General features: G+C 42.6%; 1 protein-coding gene across 2 annotated transcripts in view; it reads right to left on the reverse strand.

Annotated features, from left to right (window-relative positions):
- RNF13 (ring finger protein 13) overlaps nt 1-12853 on the reverse strand; it is a 103179-nt gene extending 90326 nt beyond the window's left edge. Inside the window, exons 1-2 of one of the 2 annotated variants that reach the window (XM_074963782.1) lie at nt 12757-12853; nt 2382-2509 (exon numbers count right to left, since the gene is read on the reverse strand). In XM_074963782.1, coding sequence (XP_074819883.1) covers nt 2382-2495 — 114 coding nt within the window. In that variant the 5' untranslated portion in view covers nt 2496-2509; nt 12757-12853. Of the gene's footprint in view, nt 1-2381; nt 2510-9486; nt 9503-12756 lie in introns of those variants that run through there. The other variant, XM_074963784.1, reaches the window with a different exon arrangement.
- Between the last annotated feature and the right edge of the window lie 9657 nt (nt 12854-22510).

The following is a 22510-nucleotide window of genomic DNA, read 5'->3' on the forward strand; positions in this document are numbered from 1 at the left end:
CCCCAGGCTCCCAGTATTAAGACCAGGTAGCACAGCTCTGTGCCAACGGGTCTCCTACTCCCCAGCCCACATCCCCTACAAACAATGCCCCTCATGGACAATTCCCACACCATTTTCCCCCACATCACCTACCCACCCTCCAAACTATTCAAGGTGTCAGTAGCACGTCCACTTATATTTATAAACTCTTAAAAGAAGTTTGAAGATGTTTTCTAGAAAAATAGCCTGGGCTGTTGCCACAGGTAAAGTCTGTATGCATCTGCAACACACATCCCTACACACCCACTCTATATCCTGCCACTTTAAAGCACGCACTCCTCTATACAAAGCACTTCCCCACCCCAGCCCCGTGCACAGGGGATCTTAAACATTCTTCAGCCCTGAGGGGAAAAAAACAAACCATCCTTAATTTACAAAATCTCTCAAGCTATCTACAGAGTTTCAATTTTCCAGTTCTGCATGGCGTGGCTGGGCAAGCATTCCTTTCCCACTGATGGCCCTTAACACTCATTCCACTGTTTCCTTTGTGTAACGCTGCTTTAATGAGACCCTTGCTAATCCCATCATTCCTTAATTTAGCATGAGGTATTGCAAGGGTTTTTTGTTTTGTTTTAAATAGAGTACTTTGTAATTCTCCCACTAATCCTCCTAAAATATTACAAGACACTTCACAAAAAGGCCTTTGGTGATACAGTGACACCCCTCTGTCACCCTGCCAAAAAACCCACAAAACTTCAAAAGTACATTTCAAGTAATTTTTCAAAACACTAACTTTAAAAAAAATTCATTTCTGAATTTTACCAAAACTTCCCCACACACAAAAAATTATCCTAGCATGAAAAATGGCATGCAGAAAGATTCTCTTCCTTCTGGGAAAGGGCGATAGGAGGATTGGGTGGGGAGGATTGGGGGAGGGAGAATAAGGCTTTTAATGGAAAGCCAGTTTCACACCTAGCTGTTCCATAATAAAGCAGTTCATATCTATCCATTTTTTTTCTAAAATATCCAGCTAAAAAGAGATACTGAAAAGTGATAATAGTGACCTAGTAAAACCATCCTAAGTACAAAATAACACAATTCTATATTTGGCAACCTTGTATTACAACAAACTTGTGGAACTTGTAACTTTATGCATTTTCATTTGATTACTTAATCATCCTGTTTGAGACTCACTCTCTCCTCAGTTTATCTTAATAATAATTTCCTTGGGTAACACAATAGTTGATTAGAGCTATGAAATTTTTTCAGTGGCTTGAACACCTGTCCCAAACAGAAAAAATGTAACTCCCTCATATAACTGTTATGCATAAATAGAGTAATAAGTGGTGAACCCCTTTTCTAACATTATACAGTACCCAACCATGAGATCATCTGAGATGATACCTACTTAACATTTAATTCTGCTGGGGATGGGGTGTGTGCATATGTGTGAGTGTGTATATGTTGACAACACTTAGGGATAACAGCTTGCTTTTTCTACTCCCAAATCAGGTCCCAATTGTCCAAGTACTTAAACACGTTTAATGGGACTACCCACCTATATGAAGTTGCAATCAGTGGGCCTGCTCACGTACATAAGTTAAGCATACATGTGTGTGTTTGCAGAATCAGGGCCTTATTCTGTTTTCTAATATACCAATAAAAACTCAGTCTGTATCCATAACTGTTCATACTAACACCAGTCAGTGTGAGTAGAGCACCTAACTCCCTTCGGGTCCCTTGAAAATTTCAGCTGGAAAATAGACCATATCATGCCACAGATCTTTAAAAAGAACTTCCCACTAATTTCTCTATTAATCACAATTGGGTGGAACACAACTTGCTATATCCAAATGGTATTCAACTCGTTCTAATATGTTATGCCATATCTTCATGACTACAGAATTCAGTGTAAATAAATGAGGATCTGAGGGGACAATCTTCTTCTCACTGCCCATGATCATATTGTAAATTACTCTGGACAGAATTCTCACATGCAAACAGCAGTACAGGAGTTTTTAAAAGTCCATAGAAAGTATTATTGTCTGCTATCTACTTATTTTGACTATTAAATTAAATCAGCGGGGAGTTCTTTTTAAAGTTCTATGGCATGAGATGGTCCTACATATTTTGGCTGGGACTTTCAGGAGATCCTAAGGGAGTTAAATGTCTTACTCACACTGAATTTCAAAAAGATTTCAGCACTAAACTCTAACCCTAACCCTCTCTGAAAAGCCTACCCTTTATTTTTGAATAGGCTTCATGTAATTGGTAAAATATATAGGTGCTATTAACTTTGCACTGATAATGTTTTAAAATGTATCGCATGATATGATTTATAAGTAGGAAAATCTGAAAGAAATTCCCATTCATTTGCATGTAAAAACATTTATTACACTTACCGCTAAAATGTCTGCCTCCACAGGCAAAAGGTTTAGGAAAGCAAACAGTTGAACTGTCAAGATGGTGTAGATCTGAGTGGCAGACAACATTAACATTCCTATTGACAACAGCATTTTAAATTAAATATCTGTAAATAAAACAAAATAAAATAAATCATGTTATGTAGCAGATATTTTTTCCTTATTGGTTAGTCTCCTATTGATCAGAGCAAACTAATCAATATCTATTTAGATTAGCTAAAAAGTTGTCTTTCAAAAGAATATTTTAAGAGATTTTATGGTTATTCTTAATTAATAAGAAACCTTTATCTGATATTATTTCACAATTAGGTACAGTTTTCCCAAAGAATGTAGCTTCCATGGCATTTGATGTCTAGATCACTAGAATGGTTACATATTCAGCTGACAGGAACAATGAAAATATTTTACACAGACAATATGCAGCTATCCAAGCAACTAACTGTTGGCATTAAGCGGTGGACATGCATATAATGCATATTCTTACAGTAACTCCTTGCTTAACATTGTAGTTATGTTCCTGAAAAATGCTACTTTAAGTGAAATGATGTTAAGTGAATCCAGTTGCCCCATAGGAATTAATGTAAATGGGGGGGTTAGATTCCAGGGAAATTTTTTTTTTTTTTACCAGACAAAAGACTGTTTTATTTGTATATATAAGTTTTAAACAAACAATTTAATACTGTACACAGCAATGATGATTGTGAAGCTTGGTTGAGGTGGTGAAGTCAGAGGGTAGGATATTTCCCAGGGAATGCCTTACTACTAAATGATGAACTAGCACTCCGCTGAGCCCCTCAAGGGTTAACACGTTGTTAATGTAGCCTCACACTCTACAAGGCAACATGAATGGAGGGAGGGAAGACAGCATGGTAGAGAGAGACAGAGAGACACACAGTGTGCGTGAGAGAGAGATGCACATTGCCCCTTTAAGTATGCTGACCCCACTCTAAGTACACTGCCTTTTTAAGTAGATCAGCAAGTTGAGACAGTACCTGCTGCCAGCAAGCTCCCTCCGTCCTGAGCCCTGTCGTGTGTCCTCCCACTCTGTGGAGAAGGGTAAAGGAGTGTGGGGCAGGAGCAGGGGAGAGGGGGACACCCTTACATTAGCATGCCTCTTTCCTCCACCCCACTTGCACAGCAAGCATGAGGCTCCAAGGTGGAGGGCAGGAGTAGCATCTGGCAGTCAAGGGAGGGAAAGCTGGACTGCCCAGCAATTGATAGCCTGCTGGGCAGCTGTTGCACAGGGAACTTAGGGGAGCTGATAGGGGGGCTGCCAGCCGACCCTGGTTCTAAGCCCCCACCAGTTAGCTCCAACTGGCTGCTCTTTCTGCAAGCAGTGGACAAACAATGTTATAAGGGAGCACTGCACAACTTTAAACTAGCATGTTCTCTAATTCAGTGGTTCTCAAACTAGGGCCACCGCTTGTTCAGGGAAAACCCCTGGCGGGCCAGGCCAGTTTGTTTACCTGCAGCGTCCGCAGGTTCGGCCGATCGCGGTTCCCACTGGCCGCAGTTCGCTGTTCCAGGCCAATGGGGGCTCCAGGAAAGGCAGCCAGCACATCCCTCGGCCCGCACCGCTTCCCACAGCCCCCATTGGCTTGGAGTGGCGAACCACGGCCAGTGGAGCCGCGATCGGCCGAACCTGCGGACGCTGCAGGTAAACAAACCGGCCTGGCCCGCCAGGAGCTTTCCCTGAACAAGCAGCGGCCCTAGTTTGAGAACCACTGTCTTACATGAACTTGATTTTCAGAACGTGCTCGGCAGCTGTCCTATAAAAATCTGATCTCCTTAAGGTGTCAAGTTGTGCACCCAAAACATCTAGTCACTCCTGAAAATCTTTGCCCTCACACACTGTAAGCTCTTTGGAGCAAGGACTGTCTTTGTACAATGGTGCCTTGTTCCATGACTGGGCCCATGGGTGCCACTATAATACAAATAATAAGTAATAGGGCATAATTATTCATATTGCTGTGCTATATCTGTGCAGCCCTGTTTTCAGGTTTGCACAAGTGTAACTGATTGGACCTATTACTTGTAACACTTGACCTAGATCCTCAGCTGGCGTAAACATGCATAGATCATTGTCTTTAATGGAGCTACACCAATTTACACAAGCTATGAATCTGGCCCTTCCTAAACAATTCTATAGATGTGCAAGAAGGAATTGATCTCAGCTCCCTCTTCCATAGTTGTGTTAATTCTACAATGTTAAAAACCAGATTTAAACCACTAAAATTAACAACTTTGTCTTTGAATAACCAGAGGGAGCAAGTCTGCTCTGCTGAATCACTGAACTGCCTTTAAAATTCCTGATTCATTGTTTTGGGGGGCTTTTTTGGTTTGCTAGGCAATTGTTTTTAGGAATGCCTTCTCAGAAATGTTCAGAATACAAGGTAGGGGCCTGCAAGCCTCACTCACGTGAATAATAATCCTTACTTGCATAGATAGTCACACTTCCCCCCCTCTCCAATAAATCCAATGGGGCTTTGAAAAGAAACTAACCCACCTGTTTCAAATCTGTTATGAGATTTATGGCTTTCATAAACTCATTTAACATGTCTTTAATGACTGTAATAGAGATGGAAAATTTTATGTACTTGCATAGTATGTATGATCAGTTCTGGTTAAATTTTTTTTCTTTTTTTAAATGGAACTAACATGACATTTGCCAAACATCTCTCTAGTAACTCTTTGTTACTTTCCTTTCTCTCAACCTCTGTCTGACTTACCTGTTTAGTCTGTAAACTCTTCACGGCAAACATAATTTCTTACTAAGTGCTGGTACAGTACCTAATACAATGTGGTCCTAATCTGAGTTGGGGCCTCGAGTTGCTACTGTTATACAAATACTGAATAACTGCATACATAAAAAATTATTTAGGTTGTAAACTCAGGAAATGCTAAATTTGTTGCCCATGAAACATTAAGTCTGTTTCCCTCTGCACTTAATAGGGAGTATCTTGTGTGTGAGGGGGGAATGGCATGTAATTAAAAACTACCATAATGCATACACATAAGGAGGCCAAATTAAAAGTGGACAGGTAACCATAAATCTAACATTTCCTAACTTCTGAATGTTTGACTTTTAACAACCCTTAAACTACATTGAGTTTTTTTTTAAAAAGTACGAACAAATTTCATTATGTACAACTGTAACACTCCCCAATCATGTATAATCACCATGGTTTGAACACTGAACCTACCACTTGAGCTACGGAAGTCTGCTCTGTCTGCAAGGGGTGAGATGAGGAATGGGCCAAAGGCTGGATCCAAGGAATGATCAGGGAGCCTGGCCTGACTCTCCTCCCCCTACTAGATGTGGGGGGCACTGCCCCATGTCTGCCCCCAGAATAAGGGATGGGCTGTTGGTATACAAAAAATATTAGTTTCTGTACCCTTTTACTTACCTATGATTTATTTAAACACAGAATATATGCATGTCAATCCCACTGAATAACGAGATAAATAAAAACAAAACTAAATGGAAAGTAAACACTGAAGAAAAGAGGAAAATACAAAAATGAGAACAGAGGTGGTGGGGAAGAGGAGTTGAAAACAGGTAGTAATTATGGAATGTCTTCTGGAGGACCCAAATAAAACAGGAAGTGTTCAGTCTGTTCTGTTTATGTAAATCTAGAATCCCTTCCCTTCTGGATTATTCATGATGGACTTGAAAGAAAACTTATTTAATTTAGAGTCGCTCTCCATGACTCCTTGTATTAACGATATTTTTTTAAACAGAATTCTCCACTGAAATCAGAGGGAGTTCTGCTTCAGAAAGGGTGATGTGATATAGCTCCATATTAACATTGTATGTTCCACAAAAATAACATCTAATTTTAATTTATCAGTGTCTTTAACCAAAGACACTTTTTGGGTATTTACATAATAATTTTACCCTGACTACTCCCGTTGATGTCACTCTAAAGTTCCTCCTTCTACTCCATAAAACGTTTAAAGGACAATAAACTATGCCATACCGCTAACGTTTGATTTACAGATCAGTTAATTAGCCTGCTCCTGCTCTCAGTTAGTCAAAGAGATCATGAATGGGCCACAAAAGGACTCCTCATTGTTTTTAAGGATACCAAGTGTGGTTTACTTACACTCAGTTGGATCCTAGACTTACTTTTTTTTTTAATTTCAGCAGCTAATAGATTGGTTAGATTGAGCAGTGAATTGGTTTTATACATGGTCAAGTCTATAACAAGAGTAAAGAATTATCCTTTGTGGAGAAACTTTATTTCAGACTAAATTACCACGTGTGTGAAAATACATTAATACTTAAGACAAGTGCTTGCTTGTTTTTCATTAGACAAGACCATATGATCAAACACAAGATCATTCTTGAATATGACAGACAAAAATCCCTTCAAGGCTGGGATGGCAGATAATGATCACATAACAGCATTGGGCAAATTCTGCCATTCCTCCAGCTGGAGCTGGAGGATGCTGCTCCCATAGCAACCCTTTCCCAGTAGCCAGTTTAAGGACATGACCAGAAAGAGGTGTAGCCAGAATGTCACTAATTCCCAGATGATCTCTGGCTCCTGGAATAGCCCCAGAAGGTGCTGATAGCCACCATAAATTAGAGTAGCCCTTACTCCAATCTAATTTGTATCAGCGGTCTAGCTCAGCTCACAATTTAAAGCCATCTTTGCACCTTCTACCCTGAGCTACAATAAAAGGTCCTTGGCTGAAGCCCAGGATCTAGACCTCTCTTTTAATAAAGGCCCACCCAACACAATTTAAATGTGTCCCTGTTGCAACTTGTACTCAGTTTTAAGGCTAACCCCCCCCCGTTTACTTCATTAAGACATGAACTTCAAAGCCCAGTTTGCATCAATACCAATATTAAGCACAGATAATCTTTGATTCTTTCCTTTTAAAATACAAGGACATTAAATGAAGAAGAAACTACATTAATGCAATAAGTAAGTAGAATTAAATATAAATAGGCTTGGCAAAATTCAATTTTTTATAATTTTGACATATCAATGTCTTTTTAAAGCACTTTAAAACTTTAAATTTTCACAGCTGAAATTAGGGAGGCAGAGAAGGAAGGGGAGAGAATTATTTAATGACAAACATTGGGATTCAAAAAGTGAAAGCTTTAACTGTTGAAACCATAAATTGTATATTTCAACGTGTGATGCTGACAAAATAAATATTCTTAAATCAAACACTAAGTTCTCAAGCAGCATTTTTCCTTCTTTGCTGTCTGTAAATTTTGATTACCAATGGAAATATGTTTTCCTGTTTGAGTACAGTGAAATTGATGTTTACTAACATTTATCAATTAAAAATCAAGTTCTTCTAAGCCTGAATATAAATGTCAGGAATTCCAAAAGTTAAGATCCCAACTGCAGCATTACTAGGTGACACTGAACATGTATTTACTGTCATTTCTAGTTGTGTGTTAGGCTAATATTATGGTTTGATACATTGTATTTCTAGAACACCTTCTACAAGAGGATCTTGAGGTGTTTTATGAACCATGAACTGAACCTTACAACCTACCAGTGGGGTAGCTAATGGGACACAACCAACATATCTAGTCAATTTGAGTTAAAGTGAGTTGCAGGTTCCACACCTGCCTCTGACTCTCTAGCAATGTCCCTGGTTTTACAATTGCTTGCACAAACAGCAGAGGGGAAACTTACTGACTATATAGGGGAAGCAGTGAAACTAGCTATATATAAAATGGTATAATATAGCATAATTTCCTCCCAAACTCTTTCATTTACACTAGTGTTGGGTGTTACAACAATAGGTTAAAAAAAATCAGACAAGTGATTTTTTTTTTTACTTGAGTGCCTCATTTTACTGTTAATAATTTGCACTTATTTTCAGAGGATCTCAAAGCACTTAGTAAAAACTGAGTTAAACCTCATAACATGCCTGTGAGATAGTAAAGTATTATCAATCTGTAAAATTCTGTTAAAGAGGCACTCCACTGAGATGTGGGTACTCAGCTCCTCTGAATAAGTAGTCTTGTTCTAGTGACTTCACAAGGATTTGTGCACCTAATTTTAGGCACCCAGGATTGAAAATTGCAACCTTGATGACTTGACCAAGAGTCACAGACAAGACTACTACAGTCAGTACCAGAGCAGAGTACAAAACTCCTGACTCACAGTTCTATCCTCTAAACATTATACTAGCTTCTTCCTTATTGGAAGCCTCTTTTCAAATTACGATCAGGCCTGCTAAAAAGATTGTAAAATGTAAATCCATATAACATCTAGCATGTACGAGGGGACTGAATTAATGATGCTTTTGAAACTTTAACATTGCATTTCTTGATTTATTTTAATTTTAACTGACTAGCTGTAGAATTGCACTAATGTGTATATTTTTACATTTTATAACCTGCAGTCCTGCATCAAAATCACAGGGAGTTTTGCCTGAATAAGCTTCAAAAGTTGCATGTTCACTGGAGCAGGTGTTTTCCCACCTTTTTATTTTTATTTTTTTGAGGTTTCCACCTGCATTTTAGTGAACATTGAAAGGCGAGTCTTCTCTGGATACATTTGGCTTAAGTTTAATCTAAATGAGAGAGTACTTCTAATTCATTATTAATGGGAGTTAAGGAAGAGCTGACATTTTAGAAGCAAGTAATTTTGTGACTCGGGCATAGCAATTTAGATCCATGAAGCTTTGTAATACTGTTGACTGACAGAGCAATAGAGGAAATTGAAGTCACACAAATCTGTCTCTTAAAGAAAAAAAAATCTTTTGTAATCCATGAATTTTTATTTTTTACATAAATACATAGAATTGTTACTGGTTAGTTTCTCTTACCACAATTTTATTAGTTCCCTCTTATCACAATTTGTCAGCTATAGTTTGAAGTACAGAAAATGCAGGGGCTAGGACTATCCACCTGAAGAAAACCAGCTCTTCATAAGGGAGGGAAATTTGTGAATATGCAAACATTACGTCTACTGCAATTATGCAAATAATGATAAAACAACATTAAGGTTGAAAAGTCAAGCACTCAAAGTTAAGAAATACTAGAATTAAGGTTGTACAGACAACCTTAATTCAGCCCCACTGTGCATACACATTACAATTGTCTTACCTAAAATCATGTAGCAAATCTGTGGCAGAGCAACGAACAGAGCCCAGTTCTCATGGGTCCCAGTACAGTGCCTCAAACACAAAAGAATCTCTCTTCAATTCTCAAAATTCTGTGCCTCATTCATTGTCGATCCCTGCTCATTCGAATAAGGCTGGGGAGTTGCAGAACACATAGTATATGATCCCATAACAAAAGACTGCATCATAATATATATACACAAAGGGGCTGAATTAAGGTTACACAAGCAATGCCAATTCTGGCATTTCCTGGACTTCAGACTTTATTCCTTAGAGGTTCTTTTTATGTAATTTCCTAAGTGGTAGTGGTGTGTTTTGGGGTGCTTTTTTTTAAAGAAGCAAATGGATTCCATCATGTTGGAACCCTATTCACCCCCAAAGGGATCATCTGCAGGGTTCTAAATTCAAAGCACAGATCCCTACCACTTTAAAAAGGAGCAACTGATAGCAAGAGTATAGTATAATTCAGTATTCCAATTGCAAGAGGGGAATACAACACACAATTTGCAAGTGGCTTATATAATTATTTGCTAGATATCTGCGAAACTTTGGGAATGAGGATACCTGGGTTCTATTTCTAGCTCTGGAGTGGACTGTGACTGTAGACACAGCACAGATAAGCATGTAGATTGTTCTTTACACAGAAAGCGTTAAGTGTGACTGAGTGAATAATACATGTCTCCCATACTAGAGATAGGGTTCTGTTCTCAACTCTGCCAGAAGCAACCATCTGAAACGTCTGTTACCCCAACTATAGAATGGGAGGATTACTACTTGGCTGTTCCTTGATTTAGGAGTGTGAAACTTTAATGAAGACTATGAAGTACATATAATTAACACCGTCAGCAGAAGGCATCCTCCTGTGCTCCCATCCCAGCGGACCTCCCCTGAGGTCAGAAGTGAGGGCATTGTTGCTACAGTGTCTATATCCTGTCCGAAACTCTAGCTCTGTGCCTGCCAAGCAGGAAGCTGAGTGGGTCCTGAGACTTTGATCAGTGCAGTTTATATGTAGGAATTCCCTAGAGCTAGAGAATGCTCAATGCAGAATGCACATAAAAACTTGGGCTGAGAATCTCTCCCACTGGACCAACTTCTGTTGGTGAAAAAGACATGCTTTTGAGCTACACAGAGCTCTTCTTCACTATATATTTTGATAAAGAGTAAAAAGCACCTCCCATCCCCCAAGCAACCCCCTGTCAAATGTCAAGTCCTGCTCCACTGCATGGAAATACAACCATTTATTTTATGGTGCTACAAATTTAGCATTAGAGAACAAAATAGGTTGTTTTGCCAATCTTGTTCTCAGAAATGGCTAAGCCACTTTTGCTGTAACCTTCTTAAAAAAAAAATCAGTCTGAGGCAGAGATCTTGTATCAATTTTTTTTTTTAAATGTGAACAGTTAGTTTGGGAAAGATACAAAGCTACTGAAAATTGGGTCTTATGGGGGAAAATGTTAGACTAACTCCAGCTGTTGCTGTCAGTGCTCCCTATAACCAAGAAACTTCGTGGTGGGATAGAAAACAAAGTGAAGTTAGGCAAACCGCTTGCCCCTATGGTGAATGGAACCTCGGACCAATCACCCTTTACCTAACATAGAATACTGCAGCATTTACAGAAGGCATAATTGTATATTGGCTGTTCCCTGTTATCAGGGAATATTCATATAAATCAGTGTCCATAGGCCACTGGTGCTCCACACACAGCATACTGTGGCTTGCAGAGAGCTATCTGGTTTTCTTATTCAAACCTACTAAATTACATTATAGATTACAAAATATTAAATATCTTCCTAATATTAATTTTCCATGTAAGCAATTGCTGTAGGTGCAACAGGAACTTATGTGGTTGAAGACAGGAGGGAAAGTCTGCACAGGCACCAATGGGAGGGGAGATGGTGCTGAATGATTTTCTGTAGGGAGGGGAGATGGTGCTGAATAATTGTCTGGGGAGAGGAGAGATTAGACCATGAGACTAACTGTTAAAAGTGTGGGCCACAGAATAAAAAGTCCCCATCCAAATGATAGTCCTTGCCCTATTACCTCAGATTATCCATCCTCCAGTGGCAAAGATACTTACATGTACACACATCATGTGAAATCGTCATGTGAACTGGCTAATATCTGACCAAATTCATCTCTGATGTAATTCAGCTGAAGAAGCCTTATGCGAGGCTTGAATTTGTTCCATTGCCTATCGTTTTGTAATTCAGTTTGCATTTTGGTAAACTCTGCTGCTATTCATCATTAGCAAAGAAAACACTTAGAAATATTAATATCTGGATCACTCATTTCATTTACATTCTAATTTCTCTTAAAAAGTTCCAGGTGGTGCAGGGGAGGTTTGTTAGTTTCACAATTAGAGGACAAACCCACCTTAGCTGCTTAATGTTAATAATATTCTGTTGATACTCCCCCCAGCATTTCAGTGCATTGAGTTTCACCAGAACACACCAGATCTGAATCTGTATCATACCACGATGGCCTTACCTCTGGGGCTGGGCTAGGATGGGTACCTGCGCAGAGAGTGAAAACTAAAAAGCACCAGGGGCATTACTGGTGAATAGCTATGAAGAATGGCAGACAGCACTGTATTCTCACTATCTCAGGATTTTGTTAATCAAAGCATGGATTGCGCTAGACAGTAAACAGAATCTATACATCCCAACCAGTTTGTTTGTACCTCTTTATTAATAGTTTTGGCGGCATTAGGCTGCACTCTCCAGCCAGTACCTGCTCCCCCTTACACAGCTGCCAAATGTCGCCAGGGAGAGCACAGATAATCACTACCTCATAAATATGGTCAGCATACCCGGCCAGACAGCTCTGGAGAAAACCACACACAAGAAATACAGAAGTGAAACCCCAGCCCGGGCTGTAGCTGTAATCGGTGGTGCTTTGTCAGCATTTTGTTCTTCTCACTCGTTCTTCTCTCTTCTGCTTACCCTGAGCTCGCTGCAGGCTGGGGGAGGGAAGGGAAATGCCAGACTCAGCTGAAGTGAAAGTTAGCAACAGCTCCAGCGTTTGGGCTGCTAGCGACTCTGCTCCTGGGGAGACTTAGCTCGGCCTCAATGCGCAAAACCAGCTCGCAGTCCTGGCCCCCCAAGCCGGTGCAGCTCGGCTCGCCGGGGCAACTGATCCATTAGCCTCCCACAAGCCCTGGGGGGCGGCAGCGTGACAGCAGCGACCCAGGCTGAGCTGGCCGGGAGGCCCGAGCGGAGCCCGCCCCCATCCCCGCAGCAAAGGCAGCTCTTACCTGGGGGCCGAGCGCCGGGACCAGCCTACAGCGACTCCATGACAAATGGGTTTGTCCCGTCAGCTGAGAGACGCGGAGCCAGAGCGCGGCGGAAATCCCGCCCCGGGCCCCCGCATAGGCGGAGGGGCCAGCCCAGGCGCCAGGAATTGCTCGCCCGGCTCGTCACTCACTGGCCGATCCGCCCCAGTTGGGCTGCACGTAGCCCGCCTCCATGTGATGTTGGGGCCGGGCGAGGAGAGGAGGGAGCTGCAGGCTGAGGGCGGCTGCTGGGGCCGCGGGAGCGGGCAGAGGCCGCTGAGGAGAAGAGCGAGATAGCGGAGGGAGAGCGGCTGGCGGGGCGGGGCGGGGCGGGGGGGGATGCTGGCGGGGGGAAGTGGAAGGACCAACAGGTCCACCCAGGTGCGATCTGACGGCCGTTTGGTTCGTTGGCCTGATGGCAGTGACGTCACTGCACGGGCCGGGACCCTCACCCGTGTCGTGTCTGCCCAGCCCTCTCCTCTGCTTGGGACGGGGGCCGTGCCCGCCTGTGCGCGGGGTCCGGGCTCCCAGGGCCGTGGCTGGGCAGTTCCAGCCTTGTGAGTGGGCGGCCAGGGAAATGCCTAGCACGCTGCGCACAACGCTCCGAGAGCGGGGTCCTTGCCCGCGCCGGGAGAGCACAGCGTGGGCATGGGCAGCGGCAGCATGGCTGGGAGGCCACGGGTTTGACCTCCCAACCTTGAAAGTGCCCCCCCCCTTAAAAGGACAACAGTAGAAAGGTTTCAGAGTAGCAGCCCTGTTAGTCTGTATTCGCAAAAAGAAAAGGAGTACTTGTGGCACCCTAGAGACTAACCAATTTATTTGAGCATAAGCTTTCGTGAGCTACAGCTCACTTCATCGGGTGCATCGCAAGCTTATGCTCAAATAAATTGGTTAGTCTCTAAGATGCCACAAGTACTTTTCTTTTTGCGAACAGTAGAAAGAGTTGCCATAGGCTAGGCTGAGCTCGTTTTATGTGGTCAGTTTCGGTTTGGGGTGGGTTCTCTTGTTTTCTCCAAATTTCACCTGTGCTGCTGCCTTTCAGTGAATTAGTGATGCTAGCTATCCCTACATATCCCTACCAATAACTTCCAGTTACTGCCAGCTCTAGGTTGTTCCTGACTAGATTTCAGATGTACCTACCACACAAGATTCAGAGTAGCAGCCGTGTTAGTCTGTATTTGCAAAAAGAAAAGGAGTACTTGTGGCACCTTAGAGACTAACCAATTTATTTGGTTAGTCTCTAAGGTGCCACAAGTATTCCTTTTCTTTCTACCACACAAGGATTTTCTCAGAGAGAGACATTTCCACTGAGGGAGAGAACTGTAGAAGAGGCCAGTAATATATAATCAGCCTTCTTAGAAAAGAGGTGGTACCCTTGTAATAGAGCACCTTTTTTCATTTGCAGATGCCTACACATTTTCAAATGGAGGTGTGGACCCCTTTGGAAATATTAGACCTAGGTTGCAGACCCTCAATGGTTCGTGGACCACACATTGAAAACCATTGTTCTGTGGTAATAGTAACCTTTTGTGGACCCCTTAGTCATTGTCTGTGGACCCAGACCCCAGTTTGAGAGCCCCTGGAATAAATTACCAAACATTTAGAATGAAAGGTACTAATGCTTGATAATGAGTTAGGTATAAGGTATGCTTTTAGAGGTGATTATGCATTATAAATATTTTGAGACAAATTCAGAGAGCGGTTGTAACCTACACACCCATGACAGCAGGAAAGGCAAATGTAAGATAAAATAGGACAAAGAGATTTACTTTACCCTACATTCTACTGCTAATTGCTATGTTAGGGATGACTCCTCTTTCTCCTGGTAAGGCTCCAGTGGCTTGTAAATTACTCCCACCATTCAGTGTGTAATTTAGATCACTTCTGAATTTGTTCCTTTGTGTTTACCTCTTTTGCAACAAAGATTGACCTAAATAATACTTCCCAGCTAGCTTCTGACTCAATAGAATTCCATGTTCTCCAGTTGTGCCCTTTGACTAAATCTGATGTTGCAAGAGAAATTCTGCAATTTCAGCTATCATCCTTCAACCTGAAGTCTGATGATCCTTATCTTACCCTGTATAACTCACTTTTCACTGAAAATCTGGGTTGTGGAGAGAAGAGCTTAGTGATCTAAGCATCATGGTTTGAATAGTGTACCTATATTCATTAGAACCACAGGCTTAAATCTTGTTAGACTCTGCTCCAGCTTCATAGGTTAGAGGATGCATTTTACTCGTTTGTAGGTGAGTCAAGCAAGCTATCTGAGCAAACAAAGATGCTGTCTGTTTCATGTGGGTTTTAAGAGCCAAATTTTCAGAAACAAAAAAGAACAAAAGCTATGATTGGTTTCATGCACAGATATTTGAAACAAGCATTTGCCATGATTGTGCAGGAAAACATGTTTGCACAGACAATTGGTCAGTTAGGTTTCTAAATGGTCAATTGTGCATATGAATAAATACCCCAAAACAGATTTTGCCTCAGATTAGGGAGATGATGACAACACAGGATGAAAAAGAGAACACAGAATAGTTGGTAGAAAAGTATTTTTCTTTGTGTTTAGAGTAATGTAAGTTAAGGATTTTGATAGCAAATATTACCTTAAAACAAAAAGCTTTTATTCAGGCAAAACACTCAGTGACTTCAGTGGTATGTTTTTTGAGGTGCAAGACTGGACCTCATATTTATTATGAAATTATTGAAGCATCAGCAATGTCTGTTTTATTTCAGAACTGGCTGTAGCATAAATGGTATTTATCTAACCTTTATTGTTTCTTCGAAGAATAATTATATAGTATTTAATGTATTTCTAAGGTGTTTATCACCATAGTGCTTGGGCATATTATCTGAGGATTCATTTATTCCCATAAAGGGATTTAAATGTATATTAGCCCTTTAACTTGTAGGTTTTACTAGAACAGCACCTGGTTGCTGAGAAGAAAGCGGATTCAGAGGGAGCATTCTGGGATTTGTAAAGAAACCCACACTGCTGACTAATTTTAGTGCTCTAGGCTGAAGTTCTATGGGTAGGGAGGACTGGAACTTGTATCTCCTCTGCTGCAGTGAGGGACCATGACTGACAAATAGTATATCCCTCCCAGTCTTTCCGGGAAATTAAGGGTACCAGGCTTGCTGGGAAATGTAGTCTCTCCTAGAGCCATGTTTGTAGTCCTGACAAAACCTGCTGGGGAGGATATATAATTAGCACCCTTCCCACAACCTAGAGGGAGACAGGTTTTGCTGATATACTTTTTTGGAGAGTGGAACATTAGGCAAGTAAGCCTATTTTATGTCTTTATTTATTTTTAAGCCTATGTTTTGGCTGTGGAGAGGCATAAATAACACAGGTAGAGGAGTTTTTTAGTTTATATACTCCAAGGATGGCTGTGCCTTTTTTCTGTTTTGGCCAGCCACAAGATTCCTGAGTCACTGCATAACTCTGCTAGGAAAGGGCCTGCAATAAATATTTTGTAGTGGTAGGTTTTGTAGATTGCTAATGGAGTAAATTTCACACTCATGGGACTATAAGAAAGTCATACTCAGGGCTCCCACAAATTCCACATTCCATGTAGGTAGATAACATGCATTCCTTTTAGTTCACTGTTGCCATGTTTTTGTTGGATTTTTTTTTCTTTGAAACATGTACAGTATAGTTCTTTGCACTTGTTTTAATAAACAAGCTGTCTTTTTGAAAGAATTGTGATTACAAGGTGTAGGGACAATAAATCGGTTGCTATGTGGACACTTATCCAACTGTTGTTTTTCTCTTTTCTTCATGCCCATGTTTCTCTTTCCTCCCTGCTGTTTCTCTTTTCCTTTCCCATCACTCCTTTTTGGCTTCTTCCACTCTTCCTTTTTCTGCTTTTTTTTCGCTCCTCTTAATATACTTTCTTATTTCTTAACTGCCATGTCCCAAAAGCAGAGGAAAAATTTGAAAGGAAGGTGTAGACATAAAAATGCACAAATATGTAAAATTTATTTCTTTTAGGTAAATAACATGTTCTCTAGTATCAGCATTTCTTTTGTAAATAACTTGCAGTAATATGAAAGAGATCACAGCAGGTTTATGTGGGATGGAAGTAAAGATGTATATAAAATGTGGGACGGCCCTCATAAGACTCACTCCTACACTATTTTCTCAGGCAAAATACCCATTGAAGTCAATCACCAGGTAGGGACTGATTTAGCAAGATATTCAATTAAGCACATGTCTGTCTTCAAGCATGTTGGTAATGCCACTGACTTCAGTGGGACTACTTGTGCTTAATTAGGCTGGGGCTTAATTAAGTACTTTGCTGAATTGGGACCATAATGAATATTTATCTGTCATTGTCCATATGTGTATATATACAATTAAAGTTTCCCCTGAGTATAGTAAGGAATATATAATTATAAGCAGGAAAACCAGGAAACTCCAAATTTTAGTACATATAATTTCCTGCAGTTAATTCAATGCAGGGATATGTGGATTTGCCTTTCTGCAGCTACCCACCCTGAAGCAGGAATATGACAAGACCCACCAGACCCCTGAAAACCCATAAATGACCCACCAAATCTTGGATGGCAAAGAAATTCCATGGATGTCTTGGTAACTGCAAATCACAGGGGTACCTACACAGAGAATTTTTGTTTCTTTATCAGGGGGTAGCCTTGTTAGTCTGTATCCACAAAAACTTGTTGTGTTTCTTTAGTCATCTCCATCACCCCTGGCAACGCTGCTCCATGTGGAACCTTGTTGCCATAGTCTTCCCACCAGCTGGTGCTCCAACCAACTCTGAGGTAGTTTAGATGTTGGGTCCAAATTTCTACAGATCAGGTAGTTAAACACCTAAGTATTGTCATTTACACCCGCAATTAATTGTGGATGCAAAATGAGAGGCCAGGTTAAAAATATGTCCCTTTCAACAAAATACAGCAGAATTCTTAGAATTAAAATTGTCAGTTGCTGTGGTGTTTATAGTAGCTTTGTGGGGAACAGTTTTTCCTAGAACCACCAGCTTTACTTTCTGTTGAGTCAGGAGACAGAAGGATAACTTTCGATTACACATTTTTCTAAATTTTCTTTCAAAATACAAAAAGCTGCACATCTCATTACAGCGCAGAGATGATTTCTCTATGTGAGAAGCCTTTCAGGCTGAAAATAACAAAACCCTACAAAGAGTAAAAAATCTTGCAATAATAACTGCAAAGAATAGTAATCAATCAGCCAAACAAGCCATGTTAACTAGAACACCAGAAAAACATTTGGGGTGGAATCCATGAAGGGAGTTGTGTTGCAACACTGAGTGTCACAGTACTTCACATTTAGGTGCCTAAAACAATCATACAACAACACTGTAATACACAAAGTCGAGTTAGGTGTCTAGGTTCTGCCTTATACAATGAATGGGGAGAGAGAGTTGCCTTAAAATGTGATCAACAAAAGCCAACATGCTAAGTGCAGAGATGCTGATGACAGGGGTGTATGCTAACGCTTGCCTGTCTTTCAGAGATGGGCACCTAAGTCCGGGCTGCAGAGAGATGCCTATCTCTGCTTGCAATCCACAAATGGGAGCCTGACCCTGGAGAGTCAGGCACCTTTGGTACGTAAGCTGCTTCTTGTGGGAATGACTTAGGCGCCTCACTCCACATAAAGCAAGACATAGGGGGGTGCTACCGCCTTGCTTTGTGTGGAGTGAGGCACCTAACCCACCCTATAACTTTTAGCCTAGTAGCTAGAGTATGTGCCTGGAATGTGGGAGACCCAGGTTCAGTTTCCCCTCTCTATTAGGGGGAGAAAGAACTTATCAGGAGGATCTACCTCTCAGGAGAGTGCTCTGACACTGAGTTCTGAGATATTGTGATGTGAGGCTCCCTCAGGCTCTCCTGTTGAAGCTGTTCCACTCTGGATAAATAATGAGAGTGATTGGGAGAGTGGATGCCCCGGCCCAATCACTATTTAAGTATTTATCCACAGTGGAAGTGGAACAGTGACAACTGGGCGAGAGAGAGGAAATGACTCTGTGGTCCAGTGGCTGGGGCATCCACCTGGCAGTTGGAGACCCAGGGTTTGATCACCCTGCTCCAGTCATTTTTTCACAATGGAACACCTTCAACAGGAGAGATTAAAAGAAATCCACATCAGACTATCCCATAGTTCAGTGGTTAGAGCATTCTCCTGAGAAGCGAAAGACTCCAGTCTTCAAATCTTTTCTCCACGCTCTGGCAGAGAGGGAGGAATTGAACCTGGGTCTCCCACAGCCCAGGCAAATCCTCTCACTGCTGGGCTAAAAGCTACAGGGGCAGGGGTGCTAGCACTGCCTCTCTCGCCCTCCCTGCTGAGTTTTGAATGGGACCTGATAGGTATGCTCAGAGGCCCTGCATGTGACTTAAGTGGCTTAATATCTGTCTTCACTCCAGTTCATGAGTCACTCTGGGACTTAGGCAGGAGATATGTACCCAAGTGCCTAGAGCAAGGCAGCACTATGCATGCCCAAGTGTTTAAAACTCAGATGCCTAGGTTAGGTGCTAACTCTACAGAGAGTTAGGCAGCCACCAAGTCGGAGTTTCGTGGATTGCAGTGGTGGCTAACTTTGTGACTTTGTCCTTACCCATAACTATTTTACATTTGGGGACAATGTATACCTTCAAATCAGCGGCAATGCTATGGGTACCCGCATGGCCCCAGTATGCCAACATTTTTATGGCTGACTTAGAACAACGCTTCCTCAGCTCTCCTCCCCTAACGCCCCATCTCTACTTGCGCTATATTGATGACATCTTCATCATCTGGACCCATGGAAAAGAAGCCCTTGAGGAATTCCACCATGATTTCAACAATTTCCATCCCACCATCAACCTCAACCTGGTCCAGTCCACACAAGAGATCCACTTCCTGGACACTACAGTGCTAATAAACGATGGTCACATAAACACCACCCTATACCGGAAACCTGCTGACCGCTATTCCTACCTACATGCCTCCAGCTTTCACCCTGATCATACCACACGATCCATCGTCTACAGCCAAGCTCTGCAATACAACCGCATTTGCTCCAACCCCTCAGACAGAGACAAACACCTACAAGATCTCTCTCAAGCATTCTTACAACTACAATACCCACCTGCGGAAGTGAAGAAACAGACTGATAGAGCCAGAAGAGTTCCCAGAAGTCACCTACTACAGGACAGGCTTAACAAAGAAAACAACAGAACGCCACTAGCCGTCACCTTCAGCCCCCAACTAAAACCCCTCCAACGCATTATTAAGGATCTACAACCTTTCTTGAAGGATGACCCAACACTCTCACAAATCTTGGGAGACAGGCCAGTCCTTGCCTACAGACAGCCCCCCAACCTGAAGCAAATACTCACCAGCAACCACATACCACACAACAGAACCACCAACCCAGGAAACTATCCTTGCAACAAAGCCCGTTGCCAACTGTGCCCACATATCTATTCAGGGGACACCATCACAGGGCCTAACAACATCAGCCACACTATCAGAGGCTCATTCACCTGCACATCCACCAATGTGATATATGCCATCATGTGCCAGCAATGCCCCTCTGCCATGTACATTGGCCAAACCGGACAATCTCTACGTAAAAGAATAAATGGACACAAATCAGATGTCAAGAATTATAACATTCATAAACCAGTCGGAGAACACTTCAATCTCTCTGGTCACGCGATTACAGACATGAAAGTTGCGATATTACAACAAAAAAACTTCAAAACCAGACTCCAGCAAGAGACTGTTGAATTGGAATTCATTTGCAAATTGGATGCAATTAACTTAGGCTTGAATAGAGACTGGGAGTGGCTAAGTCATTATGCAAGGTAACCTATTTCCCCTTGTTTTTTCCTACCCCCTCCCTCCCAGACATTCTTGTTAAACCCTGGATTTGTGCTGGAAATGGCCCACCTTGATTATCATACACATTGTAAGGAGAGTGATCACTTTAGATAAGCTATTACCAACAGGAGAGTGGGGTGGGGGGAGAGAAAACCTTTTGTAGTGGTAAACACCCATTTTTCATGCTTTGTGTGTATAAAAGATCTTCTATACTTTCCACAGTATGCATCCGATGAAGTGAGCTGTAGCTCACGAAAGCTTATGCTCAAATAAATTGGTTAGTCTCTAAGGTGCCACAAGTACTCCTTTTCTTTTTAAAAGGAAAGAGATTGTGCTACATGAGCAGTTTCTCTTGTAGCATATTGCAATACTGTATATTGCATTACAGAGGTAGAATGTTATCAGCAGTTATATGCGGAAGACAAAGTCAGGACTCCTGGTAGTACCACCAACTCACTGTGTAGCCCATGGTAAGTGACAGTCACTTAGTCTCTCTGTGCTTCAATTTACCTAGCTGTAAAATGAGCAGGGCAATTCTTACCCATACGCAAAGTACGCAGCTGCATAGGGCACCAGGAAATTTGGGGTACCAAATAGCCCCAAATTTCTTGGTGCCCTACGCACCTGCATGCTGCTCTGGCGGCCAGCCCAATCCCCTGGCTGGCTGAACCGCTCAGGAAAGCTGCCCCTGCTCTGCCTCTTTCCCATGACCCCCACCCCAGATCTGTCCCAGCCCCACCTCTTCCCACCCCTGCTCCGCCCCAGCCCCACCCCCACTCCACCCCTTCCCCGAAGCCCCAGCCCCTGCTCTGCCCTGCCCTGCCCCACCTCTTCCCACCCCTGCTCCACCCCAGCACCGCTCCCACTCCCACTCCCACTCCACCCCTTCCCCTGAGCAACGTCCCAGGGGACTGCAGCAGGGGTCAGGCACGCGGTGCACTCACCGCGTGGTGGGAAGTAGAGCGACCTGGCCCCAGCCAGCTCCACTCTGCTGGCTGCCAGTGAGTGCTGGGGGGCGGTTCCCTCTTATCCCCCAAGGCTGGGAGCCAGGGGAGCAGAGCGGGCTGGGCCTGGTCACTCCACTTCCTGCCACCCTTTGAGTGCAGGGTTGGGCCCACCCTGCAACCACCGGGTGGCAGGAAGTGGAGCGACCTGGCCCCAGCCCGCTCTGCCAGCTTGTGCTGGGGGGTGGTTTCCCTCCTGACCCCCAAGCCTGCTCCTTCCCCACCCATGGAGGCCTGGGGCCAGCCCCGCCCCACCCCGCAGAGGCCTGGGGAGGCCCCCCCACTCCCCCGCCCCACGGGGGGGATGTGTAGGGCACCAAAATGTCTAGGGATGGCCCTGAAAATGAGGATAATATTTCCTACTTCACAGAGGTGTTATGATCATTTAGAAATAAAGTACTTCGTTTTCCTCAGATAAGAGGTGCAATGAAAGCAACTTTTTATTATCCTTTATCTTTAAGAGACCTATACTGCTGAGAGGAGGGATTGTACATAGCAGGACAGGAAATTGGAGATTTCCTGGGAGTTTCATGCCTTCACTCGTTTCATCTGCTGTGCAAAAATGGGGCTTTAATGTGCACAGAGCCTGACAACGCTCCTATATATGGGCAAGGAGCTTCTGACAGGCCCTGATATCAGGGAGAGTAAGAGGACAGATGGAAAGATCATTAGTCAGTGCGGGAAATGGGGGCAGAGTACTGAGCTAGAATGGGTAAGTGGGAGCATGATTGGGAGACTAGGTGAGGAATCAGCATCTCAGAAGAGTGGTTGGCTGAAATTGCTTATTAATTATTACTAAAGAAGCATCAGCAGTGAGTCATTTAAGCTTCATTACAATGAGGATAAAAAGACATTTTAGAAGGGTATAATGAAACATGGAATAAAAGTT

This window comes from Natator depressus, chromosome 9 (assembly GCF_965152275.1).
Source record: "Natator depressus isolate rNatDep1 chromosome 9, rNatDep2.hap1, whole genome shotgun sequence".
Taxonomy (NCBI): Eukaryota; Metazoa; Chordata; order Testudines; family Cheloniidae; genus Natator; species Natator depressus.